General features: G+C 40.9%; 4 protein-coding genes and 1 pseudogene across 8 annotated transcripts; 2 read left to right on the forward strand and 3 right to left on the reverse strand.

Annotated features, from left to right (window-relative positions):
• Positions 1-55: 55 nt before the first annotated feature.
• LOC140775781 (uncharacterized) lies at positions 56-3,830 on the forward strand. Its single transcript, XM_073119212.1, has 2 exons — positions 56-3,150; positions 3,336-3,830. Exons 1-2 carry the CDS (start codon positions 213-215, stop codon positions 3,713-3,715), a joined length of 3,318 nt encoding a protein of 1,105 aa, XP_072975313.1. The 5' UTR covers positions 56-212; the 3' UTR covers positions 3,716-3,830.
• Positions 3,831-4,000: 170 nt separating this feature from the next.
• Positions 4,001-5,748, reverse strand: LOC140775782 (ammonium transporter 1 member 3-like). The gene has a single exon (XM_073119213.1). It carries the CDS (start codon positions 5,616-5,618, stop codon positions 4,218-4,220), a length of 1,401 nt encoding a protein of 466 aa, XP_072975314.1. The 5' UTR covers positions 5,619-5,748; the 3' UTR covers positions 4,001-4,217.
• Positions 5,749-8,171: 2,423 nt separating this feature from the next.
• LOC140776444 (uncharacterized) lies at positions 8,172-11,911 on the reverse strand (annotated as a pseudogene).
• Positions 11,721-14,368, forward strand: LOC140776539 (uncharacterized). Its single transcript, XM_073120276.1, has 5 exons — positions 11,721-12,033; positions 12,470-12,509; positions 12,585-12,745; positions 12,944-13,462; positions 13,905-14,368. Exons 1-5 carry the CDS (start codon positions 11,821-11,823, stop codon positions 14,169-14,171), a joined length of 1,200 nt encoding a protein of 399 aa, XP_072976377.1. The 5' UTR covers positions 11,721-11,820; the 3' UTR covers positions 14,172-14,368.
• Positions 14,369-14,771: 403 nt separating this feature from the next.
• Positions 14,772-25,055, reverse strand: LOC140775766 (RNA polymerase II C-terminal domain phosphatase-like 2). Of its 5 annotated transcripts, XR_012106805.1 has the most exons (17): positions 24,542-25,055; positions 23,984-24,454; positions 23,230-23,440; positions 22,473-22,630; positions 22,309-22,379; positions 22,115-22,220; positions 21,945-22,034; positions 20,763-20,820; positions 19,217-19,347; positions 19,087-19,140; positions 18,455-18,551; positions 16,731-16,954; positions 16,556-16,636; positions 16,356-16,421; positions 16,082-16,155; positions 15,310-15,567; positions 15,132-15,202 (listed from the first exon to the last, which is right to left on the reverse strand). XR_012106805.1 is itself a non-coding variant. In XM_073119188.1 (16 exons), the coding sequence occupies exons 1-15, from the start codon at positions 24,809-24,811 to the stop codon at positions 16,084-16,086; spliced, it is 2,160 nt and encodes a 719-aa protein (XP_072975289.1). In that variant the 5' UTR covers positions 24,812-25,055; the 3' UTR covers positions 14,772-15,051; positions 16,082-16,083. The 5 variants fall into 5 exon arrangements, 4 of the variants coding, with proteins under 4 accessions (XP_072975289.1, XP_072975292.1, XP_072975291.1 ...); XM_073119188.1 differs by lacking the exons at positions 15,132-15,202; positions 15,310-15,567 and adding an exon at positions 14,772-15,051; XM_073119191.1 differs by having other exon boundaries at positions 15,132-15,567; positions 16,731-16,948.
• Positions 25,056-26,919: the final 1,864 nt, after the last annotated feature.

Raw genomic sequence — 26,919 nt, forward strand, 5'->3', positions numbered from 1 at the left:
TATATTCTTTTACTTGTTTTTCAGCAATTCCGCACTTCTTCATACACTTCATTGTTTTCCTTGATCTGTCTCATGTGGAAAGTTATTCTAACATTTATTAGAGGCTTGACTCAGAATAAGTCGAAGTCTTCTGCCCTGTTCCAATTTAGAATGGTCTTATGCCTCTTCTTTTTTCTTTTTTTCTTTCTTAATTGTTTTCTTGAGGGGATTTTATGCCTTCATCACGAAGCTCAGACTCTCAGTTCTACCTTGCCCCATCGCACACTCTTCAATTTTCCACTCGTCTCCTTTCCCAACTCCGCCGAATGAAACCACCACAAGTGTTTAACCCAACTGTAAATGTATTCTACTCATACCTCCTCCTGGTCCTCCTCCAAACTAGTGTTCTCCTCCAGTCCCCCGTCGTCAAGGCTTTAGCAAGTAATGAAACCGATCGCCTTTCTCTCCTAGCCTTTAAGGCAGCAATAACTCATGATCCTCATGGCTTCCTGAGGTCGTGGAACGTGACCGTTCCTTTCTGCCAATGGCCCGGTGTCACTTGCCGTGGCCAAAACAAGGGAAGGGTGACATCCTTGGTCCTCGAGTCGAAGGGCCTTGAAGGCCCTCTATCTCCTTCTATCGGAAATCTTACATCTCTCGCTGTACTCAGCCTTCCAAACAACACACTCGATGGTGCTATGCCCCCACAGTTAGGCCAGCTTAGAAGCCTACAACTCCTTAACTTGAGCTCCAACTCCTTGGAGGGAGCCATTCCTGCTAGTTTAGGCTCATGTAAGGATCTTGTACGTATCGACTTCGCCAACAATTGGCTGTCAGGGAGCATCCCTTTTGAGATGGGCAATCTCCTGAATCTGAGCCATCTCGATCTCTCTAAAAATGGTCTTACCGGGGAGGTTCCACCCTCGTTCGGAAAACTCCTATCCCTCGCGACCCTCGTTCTGGCAAACAACAATCTCACAAGCGTTATTCCTGCTTCGCTGGGTGACCTTGCTTCGCTTAGTTATCTTGACCTCTCTGGAAATGGTCTCAGCGGCTTGGTCCCTTCATCTCTCACCAACCTATCATCTCTTAGTGTTCTTGAGCTAGCCCAAAACCATCTTGATGGGTACCTGCCGGCGGACTTAGGCCGCCTTATGAAACTAGCCTTCTTTGACGTGTCGGACAATAATCTTTCAGGTGCCATTCCCCTGTCGCTCTACAATATATCATCTCTGCAAACTCTGAGTTGTATATATAATCATCTTTCCGGAACACTTCCTCCGGACATCGGCGACACACTTCCTAACCTCCAATTCCTCAACATGGTGGGAAACCAACTCGAAGGACCCATTCCAATCTCGTTGGCTAATGCTTCTGGGCTTCAACAAATTGATCTCAGCGACAACCAATTTAGTGGAAGAATACCTGCAAATCTTGGTAAATTGCGATCTCTCGTTTGGTTGGGTTTGGAGTCTAACGAGCTTGAAGCCAGGGAAGCAAGTGACTGGGATTTTCTCTCTTCACTGACTAACTGCACTCAGTTAGAGATGTTAAACCTAAACAAGAACAGCCTTGCAGGTGAATTACCTACCTCAATTACCAATCTCTCGACTCAGATCCAAAGGCTAACCTTTGGGCAGAATCAGCTTACTGGAGCCCTTCCTCCTGGGATCGGGAACTTGCTAAACTTGAACACCTTGGGCCTGCAGCAGAACAACTTCACTGGCAGTATTCCAGATTCTTTTAGCAAACTTACAAAGCTAGAAGCTTTAGTCTTGTTTAGCAACAAACTTTCAGGTAAAATACCATCTTCTCTTGGTAATCTCACCCAGTTGAATGAGCTCTATCTTGATAAAAATAGATTGCAAGGTGAGATACCTATAAGCCTTGGGAATTGTCAGAGCTTGAACATCTTAGATCTTAGTGGCAATAACCTCGTTGGATCTATTCCCAAAGAAATCCTTAGTCTTCCTTCCTTATCCAACTTTTTTCGCTTGTCCAGCAATTCCTTGAGTGGGCCACTACCGTCAGAGGTGGGTAGACTGAAGAACCTTGGGTTCTTGGATATATCAAACAACAGGTTTTCAGGTAGAATCCCTGATACAATAGGTGAGTGTCAGTTATTGGAGACACTCTATTTGAGTGGCAATTTCTTTGGTGGAGTCATACCTTCATCCTTCAAGAACTTAAGAGGCATGAAGATACTGGATCTGTCACATAATAATCTTTCTGGAGCATTTCCTGATTTTCTAGCAGATTTACCCTATCTGCAAGTTGTAAATCTGTCATTTAACAATCTTGATGGTGAAGTACCAGATCAAGGGGTCTTCAAGAATGCCAGTGCAATATCACTCCTTGGAAACAACCACCTCTGTGGGGGTGTCATGGATTTACATTTGCCTCGTTGCTCGGTTCAAACATCAAAAAAGCATCATACACTTGTGCTGAGAGTGATTGTCCCAGTCATTTGTGTAATCTTTTTGTTGATCTTAATGTTTATCATCTGTCTTCTGATGAGAGATTCAAAGAAGCAGAATTTGTCTGCGATGCCCTCGGGGGATCTTCACTGGAGAGTTTCTTATAGGGAGTTGATGAAGGCAACCGATGATTTTTCCTTGGAAAACTTGATTGGCAGGGGAACATATGGTTCTGTGTTCAAAGGGATTTTGTCTGATGGTGAAATTGTAGTTGCAGTCAAGATTTTTGATCTCCAGCAGCGACAAGCCCTTAAGACCTTCATGGCAGAATGTGAAGCTTTGAGGAATATTAGACATCGCAATCTTGTCAAGATCTTAACAACTTGTGCAACTGTGGACTCCAGAGGTAACGATTTTAGAGCTTTGGTCTTTGAGTTCATGCCAAACGGGAGTCTGGAGAATTGGTTGCACCCAGAAGTAGATGCAAAAATTTACTCGAGGAGTTTAAAACTTATTGAAAGAGTAAATATAGCGATAGATGTGGCCGCCGCACTGAATTATCTTCACAATGAATGCGAGATACCAATTGTTCATTGTGATCTAAAGCCAAGCAATGTTCTTCTTGACCAAAATATGACTGCGCAAGTAGGAGACTTTGGCCTGTCGAGGTTCCTTCGAACAAGAAGTACCAAGGTGCACAGAGATCCATCTAGTTCTGTTGTTGTTAAGGGGTCCATTGGATATGTTCCTCCTGGTAAGGATACTAACTCTTTTCTTTCGAGTGCTTATATTTATATAGCTAGAATCTATAACAAGACTTAAACGGATATCAAACTTACACTTACCTTTTTCTTTCTTCCTATTTTAGCTGCGAACTTGTTCAAATGTGATCCCTTCTAACTCTTGTGGGCTTTCTTTAAATATTTCGGTAAATTGCAGAATATGGTATGGGCAGCCATGTGTCAACTCAAGGTGATGTTTACAGCTATGGTATTCTTCTTCTGGAGCTACTTACGGGGAGGAGACCTACCGATAACATGTTCCAGGATGGTCTTACCCTACAAATCTTCATCGAGAAAGAAATGTCCAGAGGATCCCTTGTCACCCAAATTGTGGATCCCTCTCTTTTTTCACAAGTTGGAGAGGAAACTACAGTTGATCTTGACAATGGAAACAAATTGAGCAATAGTATGGAGCATTGCCTAAATTGGCTTCTCAAAGTTGGCCTATCATGTGTAAAAGAGTCACCGAAAGAACGCGTAAAGATGAAGGATGTGGAGTCCCAGATGATGACTATCAGGGAATTGCTTCTATCATGATAGATCTACTTTTCTTATTAAGAGCAAAGTTTTATTATATGTACGCTTACTGCTTGTTATTATGACCACTGACGATAAAACTTACCACCTCAGAGCGGAAGTTCATTACTCTCAAGTATCGTTATCTATTTTGGAACATACTCAGTCCTGCTCTGCTTTCTACGACCCAATTTTTACTGCTCTCTTGTTGAAACAAGAACTGGTTAAAGCTCATCAACTAATTTAAAATGGTTGATTTTGTTTCTGTGGATAAAACAAACATTGATATCCCTGAGATGGAGAACATAATCAAAATGACGTTTATGCTTTATTTTTGCGAAAATGAAAAAAGAAACGCACTGTTCTTAAACATATTTATCCTCTTAAATATTATCGAATTTAAGACTTTTAATAATAAAGTTCCACAAAACAATGAAGATACCAAATGAGGAATGAACCTGCTTCTTTAATTGAGAACAATAGCTGAGTTCTCACACTGTGCCATTTTTTTTTCCTTTTTTGTTTAGTAGCGAGCTCCATCTTGGATCCTCATGTAGTCCGAGTACAATCCATGATGGTTATCCTCGGGATGCGCGACATAAGCATATCCACCATGGCTGGAGATGTCCAGCCCTGCTAGTTCTTCGTCCACCGATATCCTTAGAAGCCGCAGCCTATGCAGCACGTAGAACAGAGGAGCCATGGTGACGCTCACCCATCCTACGATGGCTACTAGTTCTACCACCTGGGCCCCCAGTAAGCCCCATCCACCGCCCATCAGAAGCCCAAACGGACGCCTCAACCCGATCTCCCCTGAATCGTAGGCCTGCACCACGAACTCCTCTTTGGCAAAAAGTCCAGTAAAGATAAGGCCCCACGCTCCACAACCGCCGTGCAACTGGGCCGCTTCCAGCGGATCATCAAATCCCAGATTCAACGATAGTACATTGAGCCCAATAAGAACCCAAGCCGAAAAGAAACCACAGACTATGGCAGCCCACGGCTCGACCACCGAGCAACCAGAAGTTATTGCCACGAACCCTCCCAGAAGCCCATTGCAAACGTCCATGGCATCCCAGTGGCCCACCAAGACCCTGCGGCCGAAAAGCGTAACGAGGCCCGCAGTGGAGCCCGCTAATGCCGTGGTCACCGCAGTACGGCCCACTCCGGTCCAGTTTCCCTGGGAAGGGGCATCCGGGTAGGCAACCAGGATCTTGTTGAAGGACCCGGGATTGAACCCGAACCATCCGAACCACAGCAGGAAGGTACCCAAGACCACGAGCGTAGCGTTGTGTCCGCGCATCGGCACCGGCTTCCCGAACGCATCGAACCGGCCAACTCGTGGGCCTTCTATGAGGGCCCCCCACAGGCCCGCGATCCCGCCTACCAGATGTACCACACCGCTCCCCGCAAAGTCTATCGCACCGGACCCGAATAGCAGCTGGCTCGAGTCGGGACAGAGCCAACCGGCCGACGACCAAACCCAGTGGGCGACCACAGGGTACACGAACCCCGTCAGCAAAAACGAGTAGATGAGATACGCAACGAACTGGGTTCGCTCCGCGATGGAACCACTGGTTATGCCCGCCACCGCAATGGCAAACGCCCACTGGTAGAGGAAGTAGGAGTAGTCGTAGGAGTCGTTGGGCACGTCCTTGAGGGCGAAGAAGGTGGTGCCGATGAAGGGGTTGGAGTGAGACCCCGTGCCAAAGGCGAAGGCGAAGCCGAAGAGGTAGTAGGAGATGGTGCCGACGACGGCGTCCACGACGTTGGTAAGCATTATGTTCATGGCGTTCTTGGCGCGGACAGAGCCAGCGCAGAGCATGGCGAAGCCGAGCTGCATCACGAACACGAGGTAGGCTGAAAAGAGGAGATAGACAGTGTTGATCGATTCGGTTACACTAGTCTCCCATGTCACAGCCATGGCCACTTTGGGTTAATGGGCTTAATTCGGGTTCTTTTTGGTGGGAGACGGGGAGTAAGAGAATGATCAGTAGATATACACAGCTTGCGAAGGCTAATGTCGACGTTGGAATGGTAGATGAGGTGTACAGACCACCCATTATCGGGTGGTTATGGAGTCAAAGTGGCGGATATAATACCAGATTAAATAGACATCCAATAATTGGCCACTTGCCAACTACGTAGTGTGGATTTATTCACCCCCAACCAATAAAAAACAATAACCGTCGGTTTAATTCTCGTTTGTTTGTTCAATAAGGAGTATATTCATGAATTAATCTTTGTTCACTAATTGCATCCAAACTATATTTTATACATTTCTATCTATATATATAAAAAAAAGAAGCAGCAGCCGCAAATACCATATCACCGAACTGGATGCATGCTTAGTTTTGGCAGCCCCTCTCTCATTCCGTACACCCATAAGTCGTCTAACCATAATTATTTATTTTCTCTCCTGTGTAACAACCAAATGGCACCTAATATTTTTAGCGCATGCCGCATGTCCAAGGAAACGATGGAGCACGGAAGTTGCTTATAGGTACTACCTTGGAGAACCCACTAAAAGATGCAACAAAAAGAATAGAACATTTCATTCACACATGACACATCTACTTAATTGAGTTACCTCATTTTACTCTTATTACAGATGATGCATCGATTTGATTAAGTATTCTATTTGCCAATGCCCTCGGCCTATATGTATTGATCCATATTTTTTTTTTTATAATTTTCTTTGTTGAGATTTGTTTTATTTTCTTCTCCTTCCATGCTAATTACAATATATGATTCCACTACTTCTTCTATCTCCAAATTTGAGATTTCTTAGAGCGAGCGAGGGAAAATAAAGAGGTGTCGTCATCCGACTCCATACCCCATGGGATCGTCCCCGTGGCCTCCTCCTCTCTGACGAGCCAAGGTCCTCCTCACTACGTCCTCCGAGCTCTCTTACTCCCGCGAGTCCAAGTACTCCGTCGCCTTCTCAAGAAGGAAAAGAAGAAGGAGAAGGAGAAAGAGAAGGTGGTTCACACTCCATCGCCCACCAGTCCCACTTCATCACTCCTCCGAGATGATCAAATGTAGCTCTGTCCTCATTTAGGTACGTGCTCTCTTCTCCGGTCGCAATAAGTTTCCGTGAATCGTCTAGATTTTGGATCTCAGATTGTCGTAGAGGGTATTATGATTCGCCATCATGGATTGAACGCTCCTCTTTGCATATATTTCTACTTCTATAAATTCAAAGAACACCCGCTATTATTTAGTTTTTATACCAAATTATCTGGTTTGTCTGCAATTATCTGCTTCAGTTAGTGCTAAATTGCAATTTTATGGCTGGTTATGTGGAATTCATTCTATCTGCTCTTAACCATCATGTGTCAACTACCATGAAAAGAATTATACAAGATCTTTCCCTATGAATACTATTGTCCCCTGTTTCCTATATTGTGGATCTCATGATTTCTGCAGAAACTTTCCCGCGATTGACGAACTTAGTACTACCATAATGTTCCTTTATCTTTTTCATACTTAAAACAACTTAGTTGTCTTCTCCGATAAGAGTTTTGAATAAAAGACTCAGGTATATCATGTTTTTGAGGAAAATATTTTCCTTTGACTATAAATTATTTCAACAGAATCCTCAATGCTCCCAATAATTAAATAGATAGGATCCACAATGATCAAAACGATGTCGCCTAAAGCTTTAAAAACTGTGGTTATTACTTATTGATGAAAAAGAAAGACGAGGTGGCTTATAAATACAAAACACTTTTTTTTTTAATATTATATTATATGCGCCCACCCCTAACACTAATATGCTCAAAGGCCATATCAAAGAAGCTTATTCTTGATAGGCTGCAGTTTGACAATCACATCTTTCATCTCCAGTCTTTCTTTTGGTGATTCTGAGCAGCACGACAGCCCAAGTTCTATAACAGAAACCCAGCCCTCCTCTATTTTGATGCTCATGTTACCGCATGCCTCTCCATCAATCAATTTAGCATCATCTCCTTCTAAAGAGAGTCGAGGGTCCACAATTTTCATCACTAAAAGTCTACTTAGCAAGATCTAGGAGGCTTGATACTTTAGATTTAGTTTGGTTTAAGACTAAATTTCGAACTCAAGTAGTTAGTTTTTATTTTATTTTAATTTAATTTTAAAAAAATAAATTTGATTAGATATAAAAAAATTAAAAAAAAATAATTACTAAATCAGTTTAAGAGTCAAAATATTCCTAAAATCAAAGTAAACTAGACCTTATCGAATATATCGTCAGTTGCTCTCTTCACAGTGAACATTTCTGAAACGCAGAATCCTATAGCTTAATACATCGCCCCTTGTAGTCAATTCACCACTCTTTCCATACTCTGCATTCCTCATAAGTATCTTTCAGATGGATAGTATAGATTAGCAATACCATAAAATTTCAAGCACCGATAACAAATTTATCCAGCCCTAGATGATATTTTATGTCTTCAATTTAATGATCAAATTAAAGGATGACATCTACCTACTCTGTATATTTTGCTTTCTTGACAATATAAAGATTAATTTAGGTTGTTTTAGTCTAGGTAATGACAAGATTTTTGCTGTTTTAGATAAAAACATCTTGAACAACCATGATCATTTTGGATGTTTGCATCTCTGCGGAGCAATGGCGTGAATGAAATGAAGATGCACCCATAGCAATGATATGATCGTTACCTGGAGGAACTTATCCTTTGGACCCTCTGATCCCACTGGAGCTTGTTTGAGCTTGAATGTTCACATCTTCGAGAAGAATCTTAGCTAATCCGAAATCTCCACATGGGCTATCATGTCATCATCAAGAAGTACGTTGCTGGGCTTGAGATCACAGTAATCTATTGGTGCTTTACACTGGTGGTGGAGATAATCCAATGCAGAAGCTACGTGAATGCTCATATACAGCCTCTGTGAAAAATTGACAACTTTGGGATGGTGCTGCTCGCATGAGTCTGGATGTAGCCATTTATCAAAACTCTCGTTTGGCATGAACTCGTAAACCAGTGCTTTAAATCCATTCCCAGCAAAATCCAAGCTTGAGCAACAAGTCAAGATCTTAAGAAGGTTGCGATGCCTGACGTGTCTTAGAGCCTCGCACTCAGCCATGAAGGTACTAGAAGCCCCATGATGCTGCAGGTTGATCACCTTCACTGCGACAAATGATCCACTCTCCTCCAGAATCCATTTATAGACGTTTCCAGAACTCCCTTCACCAATCAAATTTGCTGAAGAAAATCCGTCAGTGGCTCTAAGTAGCTCTTTTTAGGAAAAAATTTCATGTGTCGTTTTACCAAGAAAGAGGGGACGGGAAAGGGTATTCTTCTAGACATTGATTTATAGAAAATGAAATATAGACAAAGAAGCAGAGCCAGTACTGATGTTGCACAGACAACTGGAAGTGCTATTTTAAGTGCTTGATGTTTGCTCCATTTCTTTGAAGCCTGAACAGGGCAAACAGGTAGCTTTAGCTCAGAGTCTCCCCGCAAAGCTTAATATTTCTCACTGACATGGCGCTGGTGTTTCGGAAAAACCCTTGCTTGGGAAGCACTCCCTCGAAATCACTAAAAGAAATGTTCAAGTACAATAGAGAATGCAAACTACCTAAGAATTTAGGACTTGCACTGATAGATTGTTTCGTGAAAGGTCAATATTTCCAATGCCGGATAACTTTCTGAAGAATGAAGGAATTGATCCCCCAAAATTATTTCCTGGCATTACGAGTTGCTCCATGAAGATGAAATCACCCAAGGACTTGGGAATCTCACCGAAGAGTCTATTCTCAGATATGTCCAGAGCTGCAATGTTTTTCAAATTACCAATCTCAATCGGTCGGTAGGTGACCGATGAATGCATTGTGAGCTAAAGCTTAGGAACTTGGACAGGGACGGTATATTGATGACTTCAGCCGGTATCACGCCACTTAGTTTGTTTCCAGAGAGATCTAGGAGTTGGAGGTTCTTGCATCGTCCCAGACTAGAAGGAATGCTTCCTTGTACAGCATTATTCTGCAACCGAAGATCAATCAATTGTGTGAGGTTGCTCAGGGAGGAGGGCATAGATTCTGAAGCTCAAGATCTGCATGTTTTGAAGCCACCCAGTGGACCTTGGGACGCTACCAATCAACAAGTTTTTATGCATCAGAAGCATGGATAGACCAACCAAATTCTCAATTCATTGAGGAATGGTTCCTCGTAAACTATTGCTGTCCATGATCAGCATTGATAACTGGGGCGAGAGGTTGGCAATTGAGCTGGACAATGCACCTCCAGATCTGTTTCTACCAATATCCAGAACCTGCAAGTTTGTGCAGTTGGTCAATGAATCAATAAGTCCGAGTCCTCGGCGCCGCCAACTGTCCCAAGCTGGTCGCCTTCGAAATTTAACCAGAGGAGACTGCTCAATCTCCCTAGATCCTTCGGCACTGATCCGCTAAAGTTATTGTAAGCGAAATCAAGATTCATGAGGCCAGAAGCATCCAACAGTGAGGTGGGTATCGATCCGGTGAGCTGATTGCCTCCCCACGTAAAGAGCGTCCAGTTTTGGCAGCCGGAGGCCTAGATCCTGTAGAAGCACCCCGTGCAGTTGATTGGTCGCAATGGTGGTGAAAGCCGGAGCTGAGAGATTGTAGAGAGATGGAGGAATAGTGCCGAATAATGGTGGTGATAAGGCCGATGGTGTCGGGGATACTGCCTTCAAGCACGTTCCGGCCCCAAGGCGATGGTAGCGAGAGATGAGAGGTTTCCAATTTCTCGGAGGTATGCTGCCGGTGAGATTATTTTCTACAATCTGTATGCTATCCAACTTGGACAGTGAGGTGAGCTCAACTGGAATGTTTCCGGTAAGGCTGTTGATGCTCAGATCCAGTTTCGTTAGTTGCTTGCAGCTTGATAGATTTGCAGGGATGTGGCCATAAAGAGAATTACTGCTTTTAGTTGAGAATAATCAAGCTAGTCAGCCTCCCAAGCTCTGGTGGGACTTCACCACGCAAACTATTCTCCCCGAGATGAAGTTGTTGGAGCAAGGTCAGGTTGGCGAGGTAGGGAGTCAAGGATCCAACCAAGCCTTGGCCTTCTAAGTCCAAAAGCTATAACCCTTTCTGTGTCGTTGCTGCACAATATTCCTTTCCATTGACACAGGTGCGTTGCGTTCTCCTTCCAGGAGCTCAAGTCTCCGGTAGGATCGTGCGTTATACCATCCTTGAATGCAAGAAGGGCGAGGCAATCCGTTTCATTTCCAGCGATGATGGCAGCCTCGGAATGCAGGATGGACGCGACGAGGAGGAGGATTACAGACAAAGTTGGATTGGAGAGAATCACCATTGGTTGACGGGAAGCAGAGAGCAGTGGTGGGGAATGGCTACGATGAAAAGGAAAGGGAAGGAGGAGGAGGAGGAGGAGGGCGTTAGCAATTTAAGGGAATAGCAAACTCTGAAGCATCCATGGGATGTCCGCGGCCGCGTCACATACTCACATCCCAACAGGCTGACAAATGCCTACGTTATCCAGCATTGACCGCCACAGCCCCACCCCCATTGGGTTCATTGTCTAAAATAATGGTCTCGGCAATTTAAAAATGCTGATCCTTTTGGACTCTTTCCTAATCATAATCAGGTTTGGTGGTAAAATTAATCAAGATGGTGCACCAATTATGGGCAGGACTGGTAAAAGATAAGCCCTCTAGCCTCTATCCGGCCTATGTCCAGTCTGATTTTTGCGGGTCAAAGCCCGTCCTACGCCCAACATCAGCCCCGGCCCGAACTCGGAATTTCCCGAGTAAAGGCATTCGAAGCTCGGACCGGGCGGGCTGTTAGCAGCTCTGAACGGTTGGACAGTTTTAGACTCCTTCAAGCTCCACATCCGGCATCTCCTCTCTATTCTCCTAAAATCCCTGACCTAACCACAGTAACGCAATACTATTTCCAAGACATCCAACCATCCTGACTCCATCCATCTGTCCAGTCCACCATCGGCTGCCACCCGTCTCTATTTATTAAGAACCACGGGAATCTCAAGGGGGACGAAGTGATTGATTAACCAAAGAAAGCGACTAAAACGATTAAAAAAGAAACAGGAAAAAAAGAGAAGCCATCGGGTACCTTCTTCTGTGGTGTGGTGTACTGGTGTGGTGTGGAGGTAGGAGTTATGGATGCTTTGGCAAGGAGCATCTCCTACTCTTCGACAGGACTCCTGACCGAGAGGAGCAGGAGGAGACCAATCAATGCCTTCTCGGCCTCTTCTACCAGCTCCCTGATCCGATTCCTCCGGTTTACTGACAAGGTCGGCTCTTCCGGTTGCCTCCTCTTTGCCGAAAAGAGACCGATCCGATCGCTTCCACCGTCCTCAGTAGCACTGGCGGTACTCATCTCCATGCCCATCTTCTTTCGGTTGCTGCTCTGCCAGTTTCCTTCTTACCCCCTTCTTTATAATGCCCAGTGGTTGCTTCCGGTTCTCATGGGTATCTAACTGTGGACCGAAGAGAATCTGAGCTCCGACATCTTACATCTTTCTTTACTTTCTGGTTAAGCTTCTTTTAGGAACCTTTTTATTATTTTTTTTAATGCCGGTTTCTTCACTTGACTAGTAATATTTCTGTGTTATCATCTCACTCACGGGTTCGGTAAAGAATTGAATATTATCTTTATTTTCTCCATAACATCTAGCGGTTGGAAGAACTTTTCCAACTTATCGGTTGGCATTACTAAAAAGGAAAAAGAGAATAATATGATCAACCTTCCTATATAGATAGTTATTACCGATTGGGAAGTTAAGATGTAACCATTGATGTATGCAGGTTGATGAGGACGCGAGCGAGCCTTCGATTGAAGCTGAAGGTATGGACGGTTTCCAATCTTCGTAAAGTGAGCACTTTAGAGAGATGTGCTAATCCGCCTATTAATTCCTTTCAGCTGCTTCAAAGAAGGTGCGTGTGAAATTCGTTCTCCGAAGGGAATGCTTGTTCGGACAGCAATTTCTTCTCGTCGGAGATGGCGCGGTACTCGGTGCTTGGGATCCAACAAAAGCTATTCTACTGCAGTGGTCTGATGGACATGTGTGGACGGTTGATCTGGTGAGACCATGAGATCAGATGATGATGGACATTCTCGCATTTTAAAAAGGACTCTGTTTTTATTTTTCTTCTTCTTTTATTTATTATTATTATTATTTTTTTTTTTTCTGCCTTTAAGCTTTACATCTTCTCCTTAGCCTTGTTAAGTTTTGGCCATGCCACTTCCAAGCATATAATAACTTTGCTGATCTTGATCAGGATTTACCCGTAACTGAGGAATCGGTCCAATTCAAGTTTATACTGCGAGGTTTGTCTGGGGAGATCCACTGGCAACCCGGCCCTGACCGGTTTCTGCAAACGTGGGAGACTACGAACACCATCGTTGTCTCCGAAGAGTGGGACACGGCAGAGAACCAAAAGATAACAGAGGAGGATCCAGCAGTGCTAGCCCTCCTGACGGATGGAAGTATCGTGACGGGCACCCATGAAGACGCCCAAGGCAGAGATATAGCTAATGAGAATCCAGTGGGTGAGACTCAGGTTGTGCAAGGAACAACAGAAGGCAGAGATATAGCTAATGAGAATCCAGTGGGCGAGAGTTGGAGTATCCAAGGAGCAACGGGCGCTGAGGAGGAGGAGGAGGAGAAGAATAGTAAGCTGAACGAAGCAGATGGCGTTCTGGTCCCTGGTCTCGCTCCATTCCCTGTTTCGGGGAATACTCTGATTTTACCAGAAGAAGTAGTTGCCGACTTTGCCAACGACTGCAACTCATCACAGGTAATCCCTTGATGAGATATTTTGGTCGCCGTTTCCCTCTTAATTGCAGGCAATAACTCCATCCTGTTTTAGTTTCATTTGCTCCGTCCACTCACATCGCTGTTGCTGCATCGATTATCGAAATTTTTATTGTACTCGTCCTTCTGCTTATAATAAATCTTCTATGTCTCGTTAATCATCTGGGATCATTTCCTTCTTTGTCATACCTACTGTTTGAGGCTAAAAAAAATGATGAACGCAAACGGATGCAATTCAAAACACAGTTAATAGCTAAAAGATTTGAAGCTGTAAGACACCCGACAGCACTGTTACCCCATCTGCCAACCCGTTCTTCTCAGCAAGATCTCTCCCGTAGCTGAGTCAGCATTGTAGATATAAAGCACTACATAGTTCTTGGCATGTGCATCTTTTTTATTTATGAGTTGATTGACTATTGAATCAGTTGCACCTGGGGGAAGAAGCTGAGGTGGCACCAAATGGCCTGCATAAAGAAGAAATTGCCATACTCTCTGAAAGCCTCTATTCTGATGATTCTGAAGAAAAAGAGAGTTACAATCAAGCTTCCTCGGATGGAAACCTTCGCCCAGAAGAATCAGGTTACCAATCAACAGTTGGTGTTCTAAGAAATGACATGAGATGGGTTCATAAAATTCTGCACCAGCTTCTTTTGAACCTGGGGTTTAATAAGAACGCATCAGAAACTACTTGACAACCAGCGTAATGTAAAGTCTATTCGAGAATCTGGCAGTGGTTACATATAGATCATGTAGTTCTCCATGGCGCACTTCACTATGTAATTTTCCTTTAAGTAATTGGCATTTTTATAGTTTGTAAATTATAGATATTTGCAATCTGTGTTGTATGTACTATTGCTTTACAACTTAGAGTTGCTTCTCGTTTTCAGTATGGTCATCTTTCTTTTCAATATGGCCATCACTTTCGTCTCCTCCGTTCATGTCATTTCATGTGCACCTGCCCATCAGTTTATCTTTCATGATATGGATGCTAAATTTAGTAACTAAAACAGAATTTCTTTATAGAGCAAAATAATTAGCACGAATTGTGATAGCACTTGACTTAGGTGTACCATGCAAATTTCAAGAGCGAAGCTGAGATGCAAGCAATACTTATTCGACTATTTTGCCACGACTCTAATTTATTGTTTGCATCTGATTAGCTGCTTTTTTTCTCATTTCAACGTATCATCCGTAGCACTAAAGAATTGTTTACCATACTATTGCTAGTTCTTATCTAATCAACATAGCCACTATGCAGTGCAAGAGTAGTTATACAAGCCATTAAAATCATCTTACTCAAGAATTCACAAGAAAATTGTTGGTAATCACAACAGCGAACCACAAAACCTTTACATGATTGTTGCCTAAATTATATTCCTAAAACTGAGCATATACAAGCCATTCTCAGCACAACGGCTCTTCAAAAATTAAGTGGTATTCCCGGTCAAATGTTCTATGTGAACGGTACCTCAAAGACCATCTGTTTGCCTTCACCTTTTGGCAGACAGTATCTAGTACTAAGTCCTGTATATTTGAAATTGCGGGATGTTCCATAATTCAAAAGGAAATTTCCTACAAAATTAATAGATCTATTGATTAGCCTTTTCAAAATACCAAGATGATCATAAACCTGGTAACCACTGCATTACTCCTTGGAGAATTTAGTATATTCTAATGAATAGAGTTTGTAAAAGCAGGAGCATTAGAGATCCAACCACTGCATCTGAAAATAAAGTGGATATTACAGGATAAGCAACAGGAAAGTATAAATAGAAAAGAAAGTTTGAAAAAGTTAAAGACCGAATGACAATGGCCGTGCCGGTGGCGTACCGGCACGTAGCACGAGGAGTGCCGCATGGCACCCCTCCTAGCAATGATTTGCTCGCCGTCGAGATCGCTGCTCGTCATGCCAGAGAGCTCTGTCGATGATGCCTTTATCGACAGAGCTCTCTAGCAGCGAACGACAGGCAACTATGCCTGCGAGTGGTGAAGATGAGGTCGAAGAGTAAAGGTGAGTAGTCTCCCTCTCTTGCGACACGTGTCGTGCCGTACTTGTGGCATGGCCATCCATGTGCTGATCTACACATCCTGATAATTGCAACTCCAAATGATTTAAAAATAACAAGAAGCTTGATTTCTACAAATTAGTCCTAGTATGAACTTAAGAAGGAATTAAAGTTATACACACAAAAGGAGATGTTTATTGATATCACTGCAGACTTCACAATAATATGGACATACGACATCTTGGACATAATTAGTTTTGATTTGCCAAAAGGATGATATTCAAGATTCTCAAAGAGGAACTATATCTGCTCATGCTCATTAAGCCAAGAATGGCTGAGATGCAGACAAATAACAAAACATTGAATGATTACAATAAGTTGCCTCTTAAATAACCATCATGTAGATATAGTCATATTTTAACAAAGCAAGACCATGATGTAAGAATGTATTAAGGAATGTTCAGTTTACATGCTTAAGAAAGTAATATCTACTGCAAGAACGGAATTTAGAGTCCTGCATAAACTATACATTTGACTACCGTAACTCCATCTATGTCAGCTTAAAACAATTACAAAGTAACAGAAAATATCATTACCTTCATGGTTTCAATTTTTTCTGCACTTGTGGTTTAACAGTTTCTCTCAGAGTCCTCAGCGCCACTTCAGCAGCCTGTAAGTCATCAACAGTAAGAAAGCATGAAAATGGTACATGAAAGAACCTTTCCAAGCAGTGGAACTATAATGATGAAGAACTGACAACTTGAAATAAAACCTGAAGCTAAGGAGTAAGGAGTAAAGAACAATTGAAGCAGAAACAACTTTTGTAAAAATTTCCGTAGCAGAGTACACAACTAAGGATGATGATAGAACCTGAAGCTTAGCTTCCTCTCTGCTCAAACCAACTCCCTTTCCCAAAATTTGTCCTCCTAATTCAACCTAGTGAATAAGAAATCCATATCTAAATTAGTGAGATCATGAAGTATAAGATGAATGATAGCAAGTCTTCAAAAATAAAATGCTTAAAGATCTACATAAAAAACCTTGAAAAAAATTGAGTAGGGGTAAGAAACCTGAAAATAGTACTCTCCTTTACTTAAAGACTCTGAAATGGGTGGTTGATCTCGAAAGACTACACTCTGACCCTCAGAACACTACAACCAAGACATTATATATGAAGAACACAATGAGGAAAAGTAAATATAGCATGACAAAAAAGAATAATAGACAACAATAATGATGTCTTACAAGTTCCTCAATACCACGTATCACAGCTGAAAATCTTTCTGAATTATTTGACAGACCCAATTGTTCTACTGTATTTGAACGAACTACGTCCTGCTTGGGCAATGCATCCTGAACAGGACCAACAGCATCCCCTAGAAAGCCATTCTCACTTCCAAGCAAAGACTTGTCCAAATCTTTATGCAAGCCTCCGGTAGGTGCAATAAATGACAAATAACTACCTAAAACTCCAGAAGACAAGGAAAGTTAAGAACGCAAAAAAAAAACAGAAAAAGAAAAACAGCTATCATTTTATAAATGATATTCACTGGAACATGCCAAAGGCAGAAAGAGTGTACTAGGAGGGGGTATGCTATTAGAATCAGTGTATTGAAAAGCGACCACGGATTGCGGGCGGTCACCCCACCGTCTAGCACCTAGGTGGAAGGTGGACGCCAAGGTAGTGTAGTATTTAATATATAAAAAATAAAAAAATAATTATATATGATATATAATATATTCTAATATAACTAAAAATTAATACTAAGATTACAAGTAGCCAAAATAGAATCATAACTAATCATTTTTTCTCATTTAATAATCGCTGAGAACCTAAAAAAAACTAGAAAATTAAAAAAATTCCCACACTACCCTTCAGTACTACTTCAAATGCTAGCATGTCATCCATTTATAGTAGGGGTAAAAGTGGAAACATAGGAATAAAAAAGCTTGAAAAAGAGAGAAGTAGAGAGCGAGAGATAGCTCAGCATCTCGTCGTCAGAGAGACAGAAAGCTGCAGCGAAAAAGCGAGAAGGGGCAAGAGATGCAAATGAGCTCGTGCTACTGTTTGTCACTGCTGTGGTTGTCGCTTGCCGTCATTGCCGCTCATGCTACTTCTGCCGCTTGCCGCCACTTGTGATGCCGCTTAGGGCAGAAAAGGAGGATCGAGTGAGAGAGAAGACTGAGGAGATCAATGTTATTTTCTTTTTTAAAGTTTGCCAGAATCCGACCCGTGTATATCGACCCGACCCGCGTCTAGTGGGCTGCCATGCACCAAAGCGAGCCGCCAAGTGCCAAAGCAGCCCGCCCCAAGCACTAATGCGGCCTGCCCGCCTTTGGCAGGCCGCATTGCTACTTTGCGAGGCGGCCGCCAAGGCGGTCGCCTTTACCGTTTTTCAAAACACTGATTAGAATGCCATGTCATATGCAGATGACCTTATGGTTCACTCCTAGGAGTATAAATGTCAGATGCCTGTTCAAATTCTAGGATTGGTTGGCATGACCCAAACTTGCTTAAGAAACTATATTAATGTATTGCACAGTAAGGGCCTAGAGGATCACAACTTTTTGATGATATGGCAGATTCAAAATAACATTGCACACATAAGGAAATTGCCTGAATTTCACTTTGTCTTGGCTTTGATGTGGATCAAAGACTACAGCAAATAGCTAAACAAGACTCATAGCAAATGGGAGCCTATGAGTTTCAGTTCGCAAGATATTTCCTACTTGAAGTCCATTAGCCACTCAATATTTATAACAATATGCTCTGAAAAGCAAATGAAAGGCTAAAGAAAAGAAAGAGCACAAGTTTTAGCAACATCTCCATTTTCTGCCTTAAAATAGCAAATGCAAAACCGCAACCAACATAGCTAACATGTATATATTGTTTCTTTGAAGTTTGAACCAAACTAAGCCTGCTTTCGAGTCTACATAGACGTGAGAAATTACGCAAAAATGGCTCTTACTAGCTAAATTGCGCAGAGCATTCTCAGCAGCTTGTAATTGAGCTTCTTCCCTTGTTCTTCCCATCCCAATTCCAATCTTCTCACTGCTAAATAGGACCTGGAAAAACATACAAGCAGAATGACCTTATGATACATGCTAGAGAACCTTAGTTTTTTTTTTCTAAAATCCCAATTGAGTTCAGATAATAATTCAGCAAAGAGAGAGAGTAAAATTTTACGATCTCCATGAATTTTTGTTCATTCAAGTATCCAACAAAATTACAAGCTCCCCTCTCAAAAGAGAAGCTATTCCATATTACTCAAATTTTAACCACAGACTTGTGACAGCGGTGCAGAGAGTATGCCGGTCATTAGCACACTGTGTAGCATGGAATGGCAGACTACCATGCATAATGAATGTACCAGCACGATATGAGGTCCTCGCGGATTTGATGGGCTGGCACTACATGCTTCGAACAAACTTATGCCATAAGGAGGAAGCAAGAAGATGATAGCAATTAGGGGGAAATGATGGTACATTACACAGTACTGTATACACTAGACACTACTATAAAAGATTGGAAGGTTAACCATAACATTACTCAATATAAGGGCATGTAAGGACATCATTATCAGTTATCAGATTTGCTGACCTCAACAGAGAAGTGTAAAATTTTACTGCTGCCGACAGTAGACCTGAACTCTACCTACAGGGGAAAAGAAAGGATTGCAAGTCAAGTTTTGACAGCAAAGCAACAGTGAAGTGGAGACCACTCAAATTACCTTAGAGCCACAGCGTCGTCCAATTTCTTGCAAAACAGTAATAAACAAGGAGGATGGCAGTAGAGTGACTAATCCAACTTCAGCACGGATATCTCTGTTTCCAGAAGCTCGGTCAACTGACATCTCATCATCTACACCAAAAGAGGTCAGTATCAGAGAACTGTAGCAGTCACCACATTGAGTTATATAGAATAATCGTATGTGGAAGATTATAAGATATTTCTGTATAATTCAGCCTTCTATTATGACTACAAACAGATGTTAGCATTTCCAAATAGGATTAAATCTTCTTAAAGGCTAAGAATATCCACAATCAATGATATTTTAAGTTAATAAATTGGATTCTGCAATTTTAAGGCCCTTAAAATGAGTTCTTGCTAAGACAATGATATATTACTTTTATTACAACCTCAAGGTATGGCCTATGGGAATAATAGAAGCTAATAGCTTTTCCAAATATAGATGTAACATCCTACTATAGTTGACGATTATCACAGACAAACATGCCAAAAAAGAAAATAAAAAAGAAAAAACAGTAACCAAATAGCAAGGTATAAAGGTAGAAAGCAGGGATAAGGTCAACAGATAGCATTGACTGAGAATAGAAGAGGAAAGGGGCCTGTTTTTTACTTATCATTACTTATTTACTGGTTTGAACATCTCAGGTACTTGACTATGTATAGAGCTTACTCGGATTTTTGAGGAAGCAGTTCAAATTTTGTTATGCAAGTTGACTTTCAATAGTCAATAACATAGTTACTAAATATTATAAATACCTATCTTCTATTTTCAAGATTTCCATGGAAAATCATGGTTCGCAGTTAGTCTTTCCTTGGTCTCAACCCAGTATCAACTGTATCAGCTCAATGTAAGTACAACATTTTGATTTTCCGTTTATGAAGATTATATGTGGATCACATCATAAGTTGGATCTAACTTAAATCTAACTCAAGACATCAAAAATTGATATCCTAATGACGTGAGGGCTATGTTTTATATTTCGTTCCCATTTTCGTTCTCTCTTAGCGACCACCTTTTCTTTTAACACCTCCTATGAGATCACCTTAGTTGCAGAGGTGATTATTAGCCTCACCTGCAAATAGCTTCCTGCCATTCTAATCCAAGGTAACAACAACAGTGAGCATATGTATTAACTGGATACATCTACAATTCAATATTGTTCTTAATATCTTAACTCTTTAAACTATTATTATTATGTGTATCATGTTGTTATTATCTTATGTGCTTAATCCAAATTTTCTTACCTTTATCATTTTTAATGAATTTTTAAGATTTTTCTATGTTTTATATCATTTTCTTAGAAATTTATGAAATTGAAAATATTTTGAAAATAAAATGGCCGGCTGTTGGCCAAAATGACCAATATGAATTGTGTTTTTTCAATGACCAATACTGATACCGACATTCACTACATTGTGGAAAAGCCTACACAAAACTACAAATTCAGCAGCCCTACATTTAATCTTTCTAATTGAGGATCATATGTATTTTGCTGGACTAGATAAGTAAAATGACAAAATAATACCTGAGGAACGGATTGATGGTGCTTGATGTTGTAATTGGCGTTCATCTCCAAGAGATGCCTGAGATTGGCAAGAAGAATAGGCCATTTTAGCTTAAGCAACAATGACAGCACATTGATTTTTCCATCTTCAATTCAAGACCTCAGACAATACATAGCACATAATTAACTTACCAAAATATTTGAAGAGACCGGAAAAGTGAAATGTCATGTGCTGCCTAAGTTCCGAAATGATGGAATTTAGGACCTGAGTTTTGTTTTAAGTTGTACAATGAGAGACGGATTCAACTCTTAAAATGATAACAATGATCATACAAGAGGTGTGAAGAAAAATCAGGATCTTGGTTGACCATGATGAGGTTCTTTTGTTGACCATCTTTTTAGAGCCGATGACCACTTCTCTCCGGGCGGAGTATAGTTTAACACTGTTTCAAATGGGGGTTCCAAGGTCCGCATGTGCAGCTCCATGTGTTTGAAATCCCTATGTTGTCCCATATATGCTCCAAATATACTTATTTTAGGTTTAGTATATTATTTCTCAAGCACAATGATAAGTTGGTATATACACTGATACACAACAAGTCCTTGTGAGAGAGAAATGTCTATCTTCCATATTTCTCTACAAGGTTCTTCACTTTTTTCCCCCTCAACATCTGAATTTTACTATATATCAATCAATTTAAGTGCTACTGTACATGAAATGCATATCCACCCGCATTAACACATATGCATTGTGCAGTCCATTTACTATCTGGCCGCAGCCACCTTTTAAACATTGTTGTTTAACATGGAAAAGTTGGATAAAATGAAAACTAAAGATTAAGGAAACATGAAAATCAGCTCATTTTTCTGTGCCGCACATTACTTCTGCTTCCATGAATAGGTCCAGAATGTAATAAACTAACACTGTTGACATATTTTAGGCTTCATATTGGAATTAAGCAACTACTTCAACAAACTATCTGGAACAAAGATATAAATCAACAAAATTCTAAAGCCATGATGAGTAATATAGTTATATAAGAAGCAGTAAAGAGGAGAAACAGAAGATGGCAGTGTATCCCTGGGGATAACAAGGATTTTTAAATAGACAAGGATTAATTCTTCAGGTTTGAGAAATTTTATATTTGGCCAAGAAGTGATATGGATGACAATGGAACTCAAGGAATTAAAAAGAGAACCTACCGGCCTACTCAATCTCTGCTCTGGTTCAGATCCATTCATACCCTCTGACATAGGAACATCTTTATTGTTGTTAAGTACAGCATTAGTGTCCTGAAGAACAAGTAGGAACGGTTGGTTTCTAAGATATAACCATATACCTATAGTGTGAAAGCATCAAATAAGAATTATACCTCTGAGATTAAGTAATCGCTCACATCTGGAGCATAAGGTAGATCAATTGTCTCATTTTCATAACAAAGTTCAAATATTTTCCGCAACAGACTTTCATCAAATTCTCTGCCAAGCATGTCAATGATAATATTGGTCATTGGAAGCAGATAGCCGCACAATCCCAAAAATTGATGGTATAGACATTTTCACTAACCTGAAAAACCCACCTCTGACATTGCATGCAACATTTCTTGCAACACACAGTACGGGAACAGCATTTGCCATCTAAAAGAAGGTATCAATGTAAATATATGTAGAACGAAGGTAAAAGGGATATATTCAGTTATGAAGGAAAAAAAGAAGAGAGATGTATAAAACCTCAGCCTGCGGAGCATAATATGGAGTATACGCAGGAACAACATGAACTCGAGGCTGGTCTTTATCTTCCCAAACCTGCATGCGATCATCAATAACCATAGCCATCTTTGGATGACAAATTCCATCTACGAAAACATGTTGCAATGACTTTCTAGAACCTGTTGAACAAGGGTATTTAAATAAAGAACAATGTTTGAGACCAACAATCTGTAAGGAGGTAAGCTTTTGCAAAGAAGGTTCACTTTCTGAGTCTAGATAAGAATTTTCAATAAAACTACAAGCACTCTTAGTTGATGGAATACACGCCCAATAAATAAACAAACATATTCTGAGACAAGTTTTCTGCTAGAAATCGACAAGCAACAAAGAGGTAAAGGGTACCTGCTACATCAATTGGATTAATAAAATTTTAATTCTACTACACCAATATGTCAAGGCCATCTTTAATCAGTGTTCCAGCTGGTCATTTATTAGGCCATATGTTATTAAATGACTTAATAAATTAATATCAAAGGTAGTTGAAGTAGCAATATGTAGTAGACAGTAATATTCCCCATAAGAGAATACTGATTCTCTCAGAAGGATCCAACATGTGGTATAGAATTCACTTCATTTTCAACAACCACACCAAACCAGGTGACACCAAATAACATGGAAACACATGTCCAGATTATGCCAGGCTGAAATTTCCCACTAACAAATACAAGAAAAGTAGTTCAACTTGGAAAACAAAAATCAGCCAAATGGGAACTCTTGCCTGATTTTACACATACTACACGATCCAAAAGTTGCTTTGAGCTGATCAGATGTGCTTCTGGGTCAAGAAGCCTCCATATCTCCAAAGCATAGTCTCTTTCAGCCATCGTACATACATAAACCTCAAATCTTTTGCGTCCCTTAGCTGTTAAATAGCTTCTCAAATCCTCCCAAGCAGGCCGTAACCTTACAAAAACACTAGTATCACGGATCTAGTGGAAAAGAAAAAAAGTCAGATCAGCATGTGACAACAATATTAATTAAACTTTAGGGAAAGAATTACATATCTAACAAACCTAGAAAAAGCATGGCCGATAGAACCATTATTAAGCAGCAATAATATTTTCAGTTTCAAAGAATGAACTCCACCCACAATACATCCCATAGATGATCAAAATTTCCTTATGATGATAAGTATTTTTCAAAATTGCTCTACAAGAGAGCAAGTGTGACAAGTAGTTAAGAGATGAAAAGGCTAAATCTAATTCAAGACACTAGAATGCAGCAATGACACAGACATTTTACAGAAAACAATCAAAGATGACGTTAAAACATTATTAACTCACATATAGAGGAATAAGGAAAAATGACCTCACATGGTTGATAACTGGATATAACATTGAGCAAAGATATTAAATTGAAATATTAAAAACCTAGGTAATTTGCCAACATCCTTGCAAAATTATAAGGATGTATTAATTGTATAAAACACAGCATCTACGAAAGTAGAATAAACAAGAAGCATTGAATTCAACCTCTGGATTGATTCGAGTCAAAACAATGTTTCTCTCTTGCAGCCTTATAACGGGTCGAATAATGCGCTCCTGGCTACCTGGTAGCTGCGGAACTTCCTCATTCTGAGCAGTCATCAGCTTCCCATTGTCTGAGACTGTATCAGTCTCTACGTACTGTTTGAGTAAATCTTTATCTTCTATATAGCGCTTGAGCTCCGCGGACATTCCCGAGACCCTGACAGGATCATCCTCGCCATCTATCCTGCGGGACAGGGCCTCAATCCTATCCTCAAAAGACTTCATCGTGTTGGCAACGATGAGTGTCTCGTCAAGGTCGAACACAATGGCAAGGCACCGGAGATTGAGCATCGCCAAGCAAGATTCATATAGACCGGCCTGAACAGAACAGCACCAGAAGCAGGGGACCTTCTCAATCTTACTCGGCATTGACACCAGATGCAGTTCTTCATTGCCAGCCACCACAACCGCACTCTGCAGGATGGAGCATAAAAAAAGAAATAGGCGTTAAGGGTTTGCGTAGAATGTCTGTAGGTCGGAAATTTGGGAGTGGGAAGGAACCTTTAAATCTTGGAAGCAGGAGAGGTAGAGGCGATGGAGCAGAGATTGCGGTGTGACGGATTTGGCTTGTAATTTGCAGCGGACGGAGAAAGGGGAGATGGTTTGGAGGATGGAGAGGGGAGGGCACCGCTCGCTGGGGGGAGATAGGTGGTTGATGCGGATCTCGTTGTTGGGAAATGGGAAATCTTGGTCCTTAGTAGGGAAAACCTCCGCTTCCCCGAGGTACACCTCTCCATGGTAGACCATGGAGCTGATCCCTTGGCGACTCATCAATTTGGGCGATCTGGGAAAGACTGGGAATTGCCGTTTTCGCGAGGAATTGGGCCTTCTTCCAACCTTGGCTAGAGCAGAGGGAAAGGGTACTTCGGATTTTTGGGTTTCCCCAAATTAGGGTTCAAGTCAGGTGGACGCAAAAAATGCCGTCGTCCCCTTTGTTTTCACCCGGTTTCCAATGCCACCACTCTCTCTCTCTCGGATCTTTGCACTCTAGCGGGCGCCTGTCTCATCGACTCAAGCTCCCTTCCTAGGAGGAAAGTTAGGTGGCTTATATAGACCACATGACCGTCCGATTAGACACGTACACTTTCTCTTGTTCGGTAAATAATAATAATAATTATTATTATTATAAGGGTTAATTATGTCTATATCTACTATATTTTTAGGCGGATATTATTATTTTTAATTATAATGTCTTCTTAGACTTTTAAAAAAATTTAATATCACCGTTTTATTAGTGTACCATCAAATATATTAAGAGTTAGCTTAAGTGATAGTTATGTCACAATGCATCAGATGCAAAATAACTTAGGAGGGAAAAAAAATTTACTCAATTTTCTTTCTTTTCTCTTATTTATACTTCTAAACCCTTCAATTAAAGAACAAGATCCTAACTAAAACTCAACACTCATCACTAATAAACCTAAAAAAGGAGAAAATTTAACAGAGATTTGCGTATACTACTTTGTCTTTTAACAAAATTATAATTTACACCTTAAAATTTTTACTATTTATAAATTAAACCTAATAATTTAGTAGAGAAACATTGTACTATTAGATATATAGTTAAACTTAATAAAATATTTGAGTTAAATTAACCAAGAAAATTATAAAAATATGTTCAACCTAAGTTATAATAATATTATTTTAGTTATTTAAAAAATAAATAGCATTTTAGTTATTTTAGAAATAAAATATTTCTACTTAACATAATATTCTCATAGTTTAATTTAAATTTAACCTAGGATTTTTTCTGTAATTATTTTTTAAATAGTAGAATTTAATTTACAAATAGTGAAAAAAAAAATGTAAATTACAACGTCGTTAAAAAAAAAAAGACTTTATCTACAAAATTTTCCCTTCATCGTGGCGGCCTGCATCTCCAGCGCCGCCACGTAGTCAGCAGCCACATTCCTTGTACAGGCTGATGTGAAAAATACGGACGAGGTTTATGCGCAGCTTTCTCTGGTTGCCGGAAGCAACGTTGGGATTTTTCTTTGCTCTCTGTTTTCTTTGATTTTTTTGGAACTTTTATTCTTGATTCTTTGGGCTTTGTTGAAATGTAGTTGTTTCAGCAGATCCACTTGATAAAAGATTTGGAAATGATGGCAAAATGGGTGGCTTGATAGTCCATTTAGTATGCTTCCTAGTTGGCTTGATAGTTATTTGGTTTACGCAGGATTTTTGGTGACATCTTAACGAACGAAGACGGCAGTGAAGGGAATGGGGAAATCGAGGAAGCCGATAAGGAAAGGAAGTCTGTCACATGGGGACGCGGGTGGCAATCGTACTCTTCTTAACTTGTTAGCAGAGAGATCTACTCTTCTTAACTTGCTAGCAGGAGACCTGTTGCCCAGGAGCGAGCTAGCGAGAAGCTGCGGATTGGAAGGACTTATTGAAGATGGAAGAGAACGCGGTTCAATATCTTGTACTGCGACCTCATCCTGATCAGGAGGGTATCAGCAATTAAAACAGAAGTTGCAGTACCTGAGAAGCTTGGGAGGTTTGGATTGCCGTCACAAACACCGTACGCCAATTGCCACACTACCTGGTGGTCAGAAGGCCCGTGCATCCATATCCATGTCCAAAGCCTCATATTCTTTTGCACAAAAGATGAGCCAACAAATCACTTACTAGGCTTAGACATGCGAAACATTGCCGCATTTGCAAAAGCACTACAAGAGTTCACTGATGGGATTGTCTTAGTAAGCCACGACGCTCGTTTAATATCACGTCTGCGAGGATGAACAAAATAGTGAGATATGGTTTGTCGAAGATGGTACTGTGACGAAATATCCAGGTTGAATACAAGGATGATCTCCTAAGAAAAATGGACGCAGAAAAAAAAACGACTCCTGTCCGAGTTAAATCTTTTGGTTCTA

Source organism: Typha angustifolia, chromosome 14 (genome assembly GCF_048772165.1).
Source record: "Typha angustifolia cultivar Huaian chromosome 14, ASM4877216v1, whole genome shotgun sequence".
In the NCBI taxonomy this organism is placed as follows: Eukaryota; Viridiplantae; Streptophyta; class Magnoliopsida; order Poales; family Typhaceae; genus Typha; species Typha angustifolia.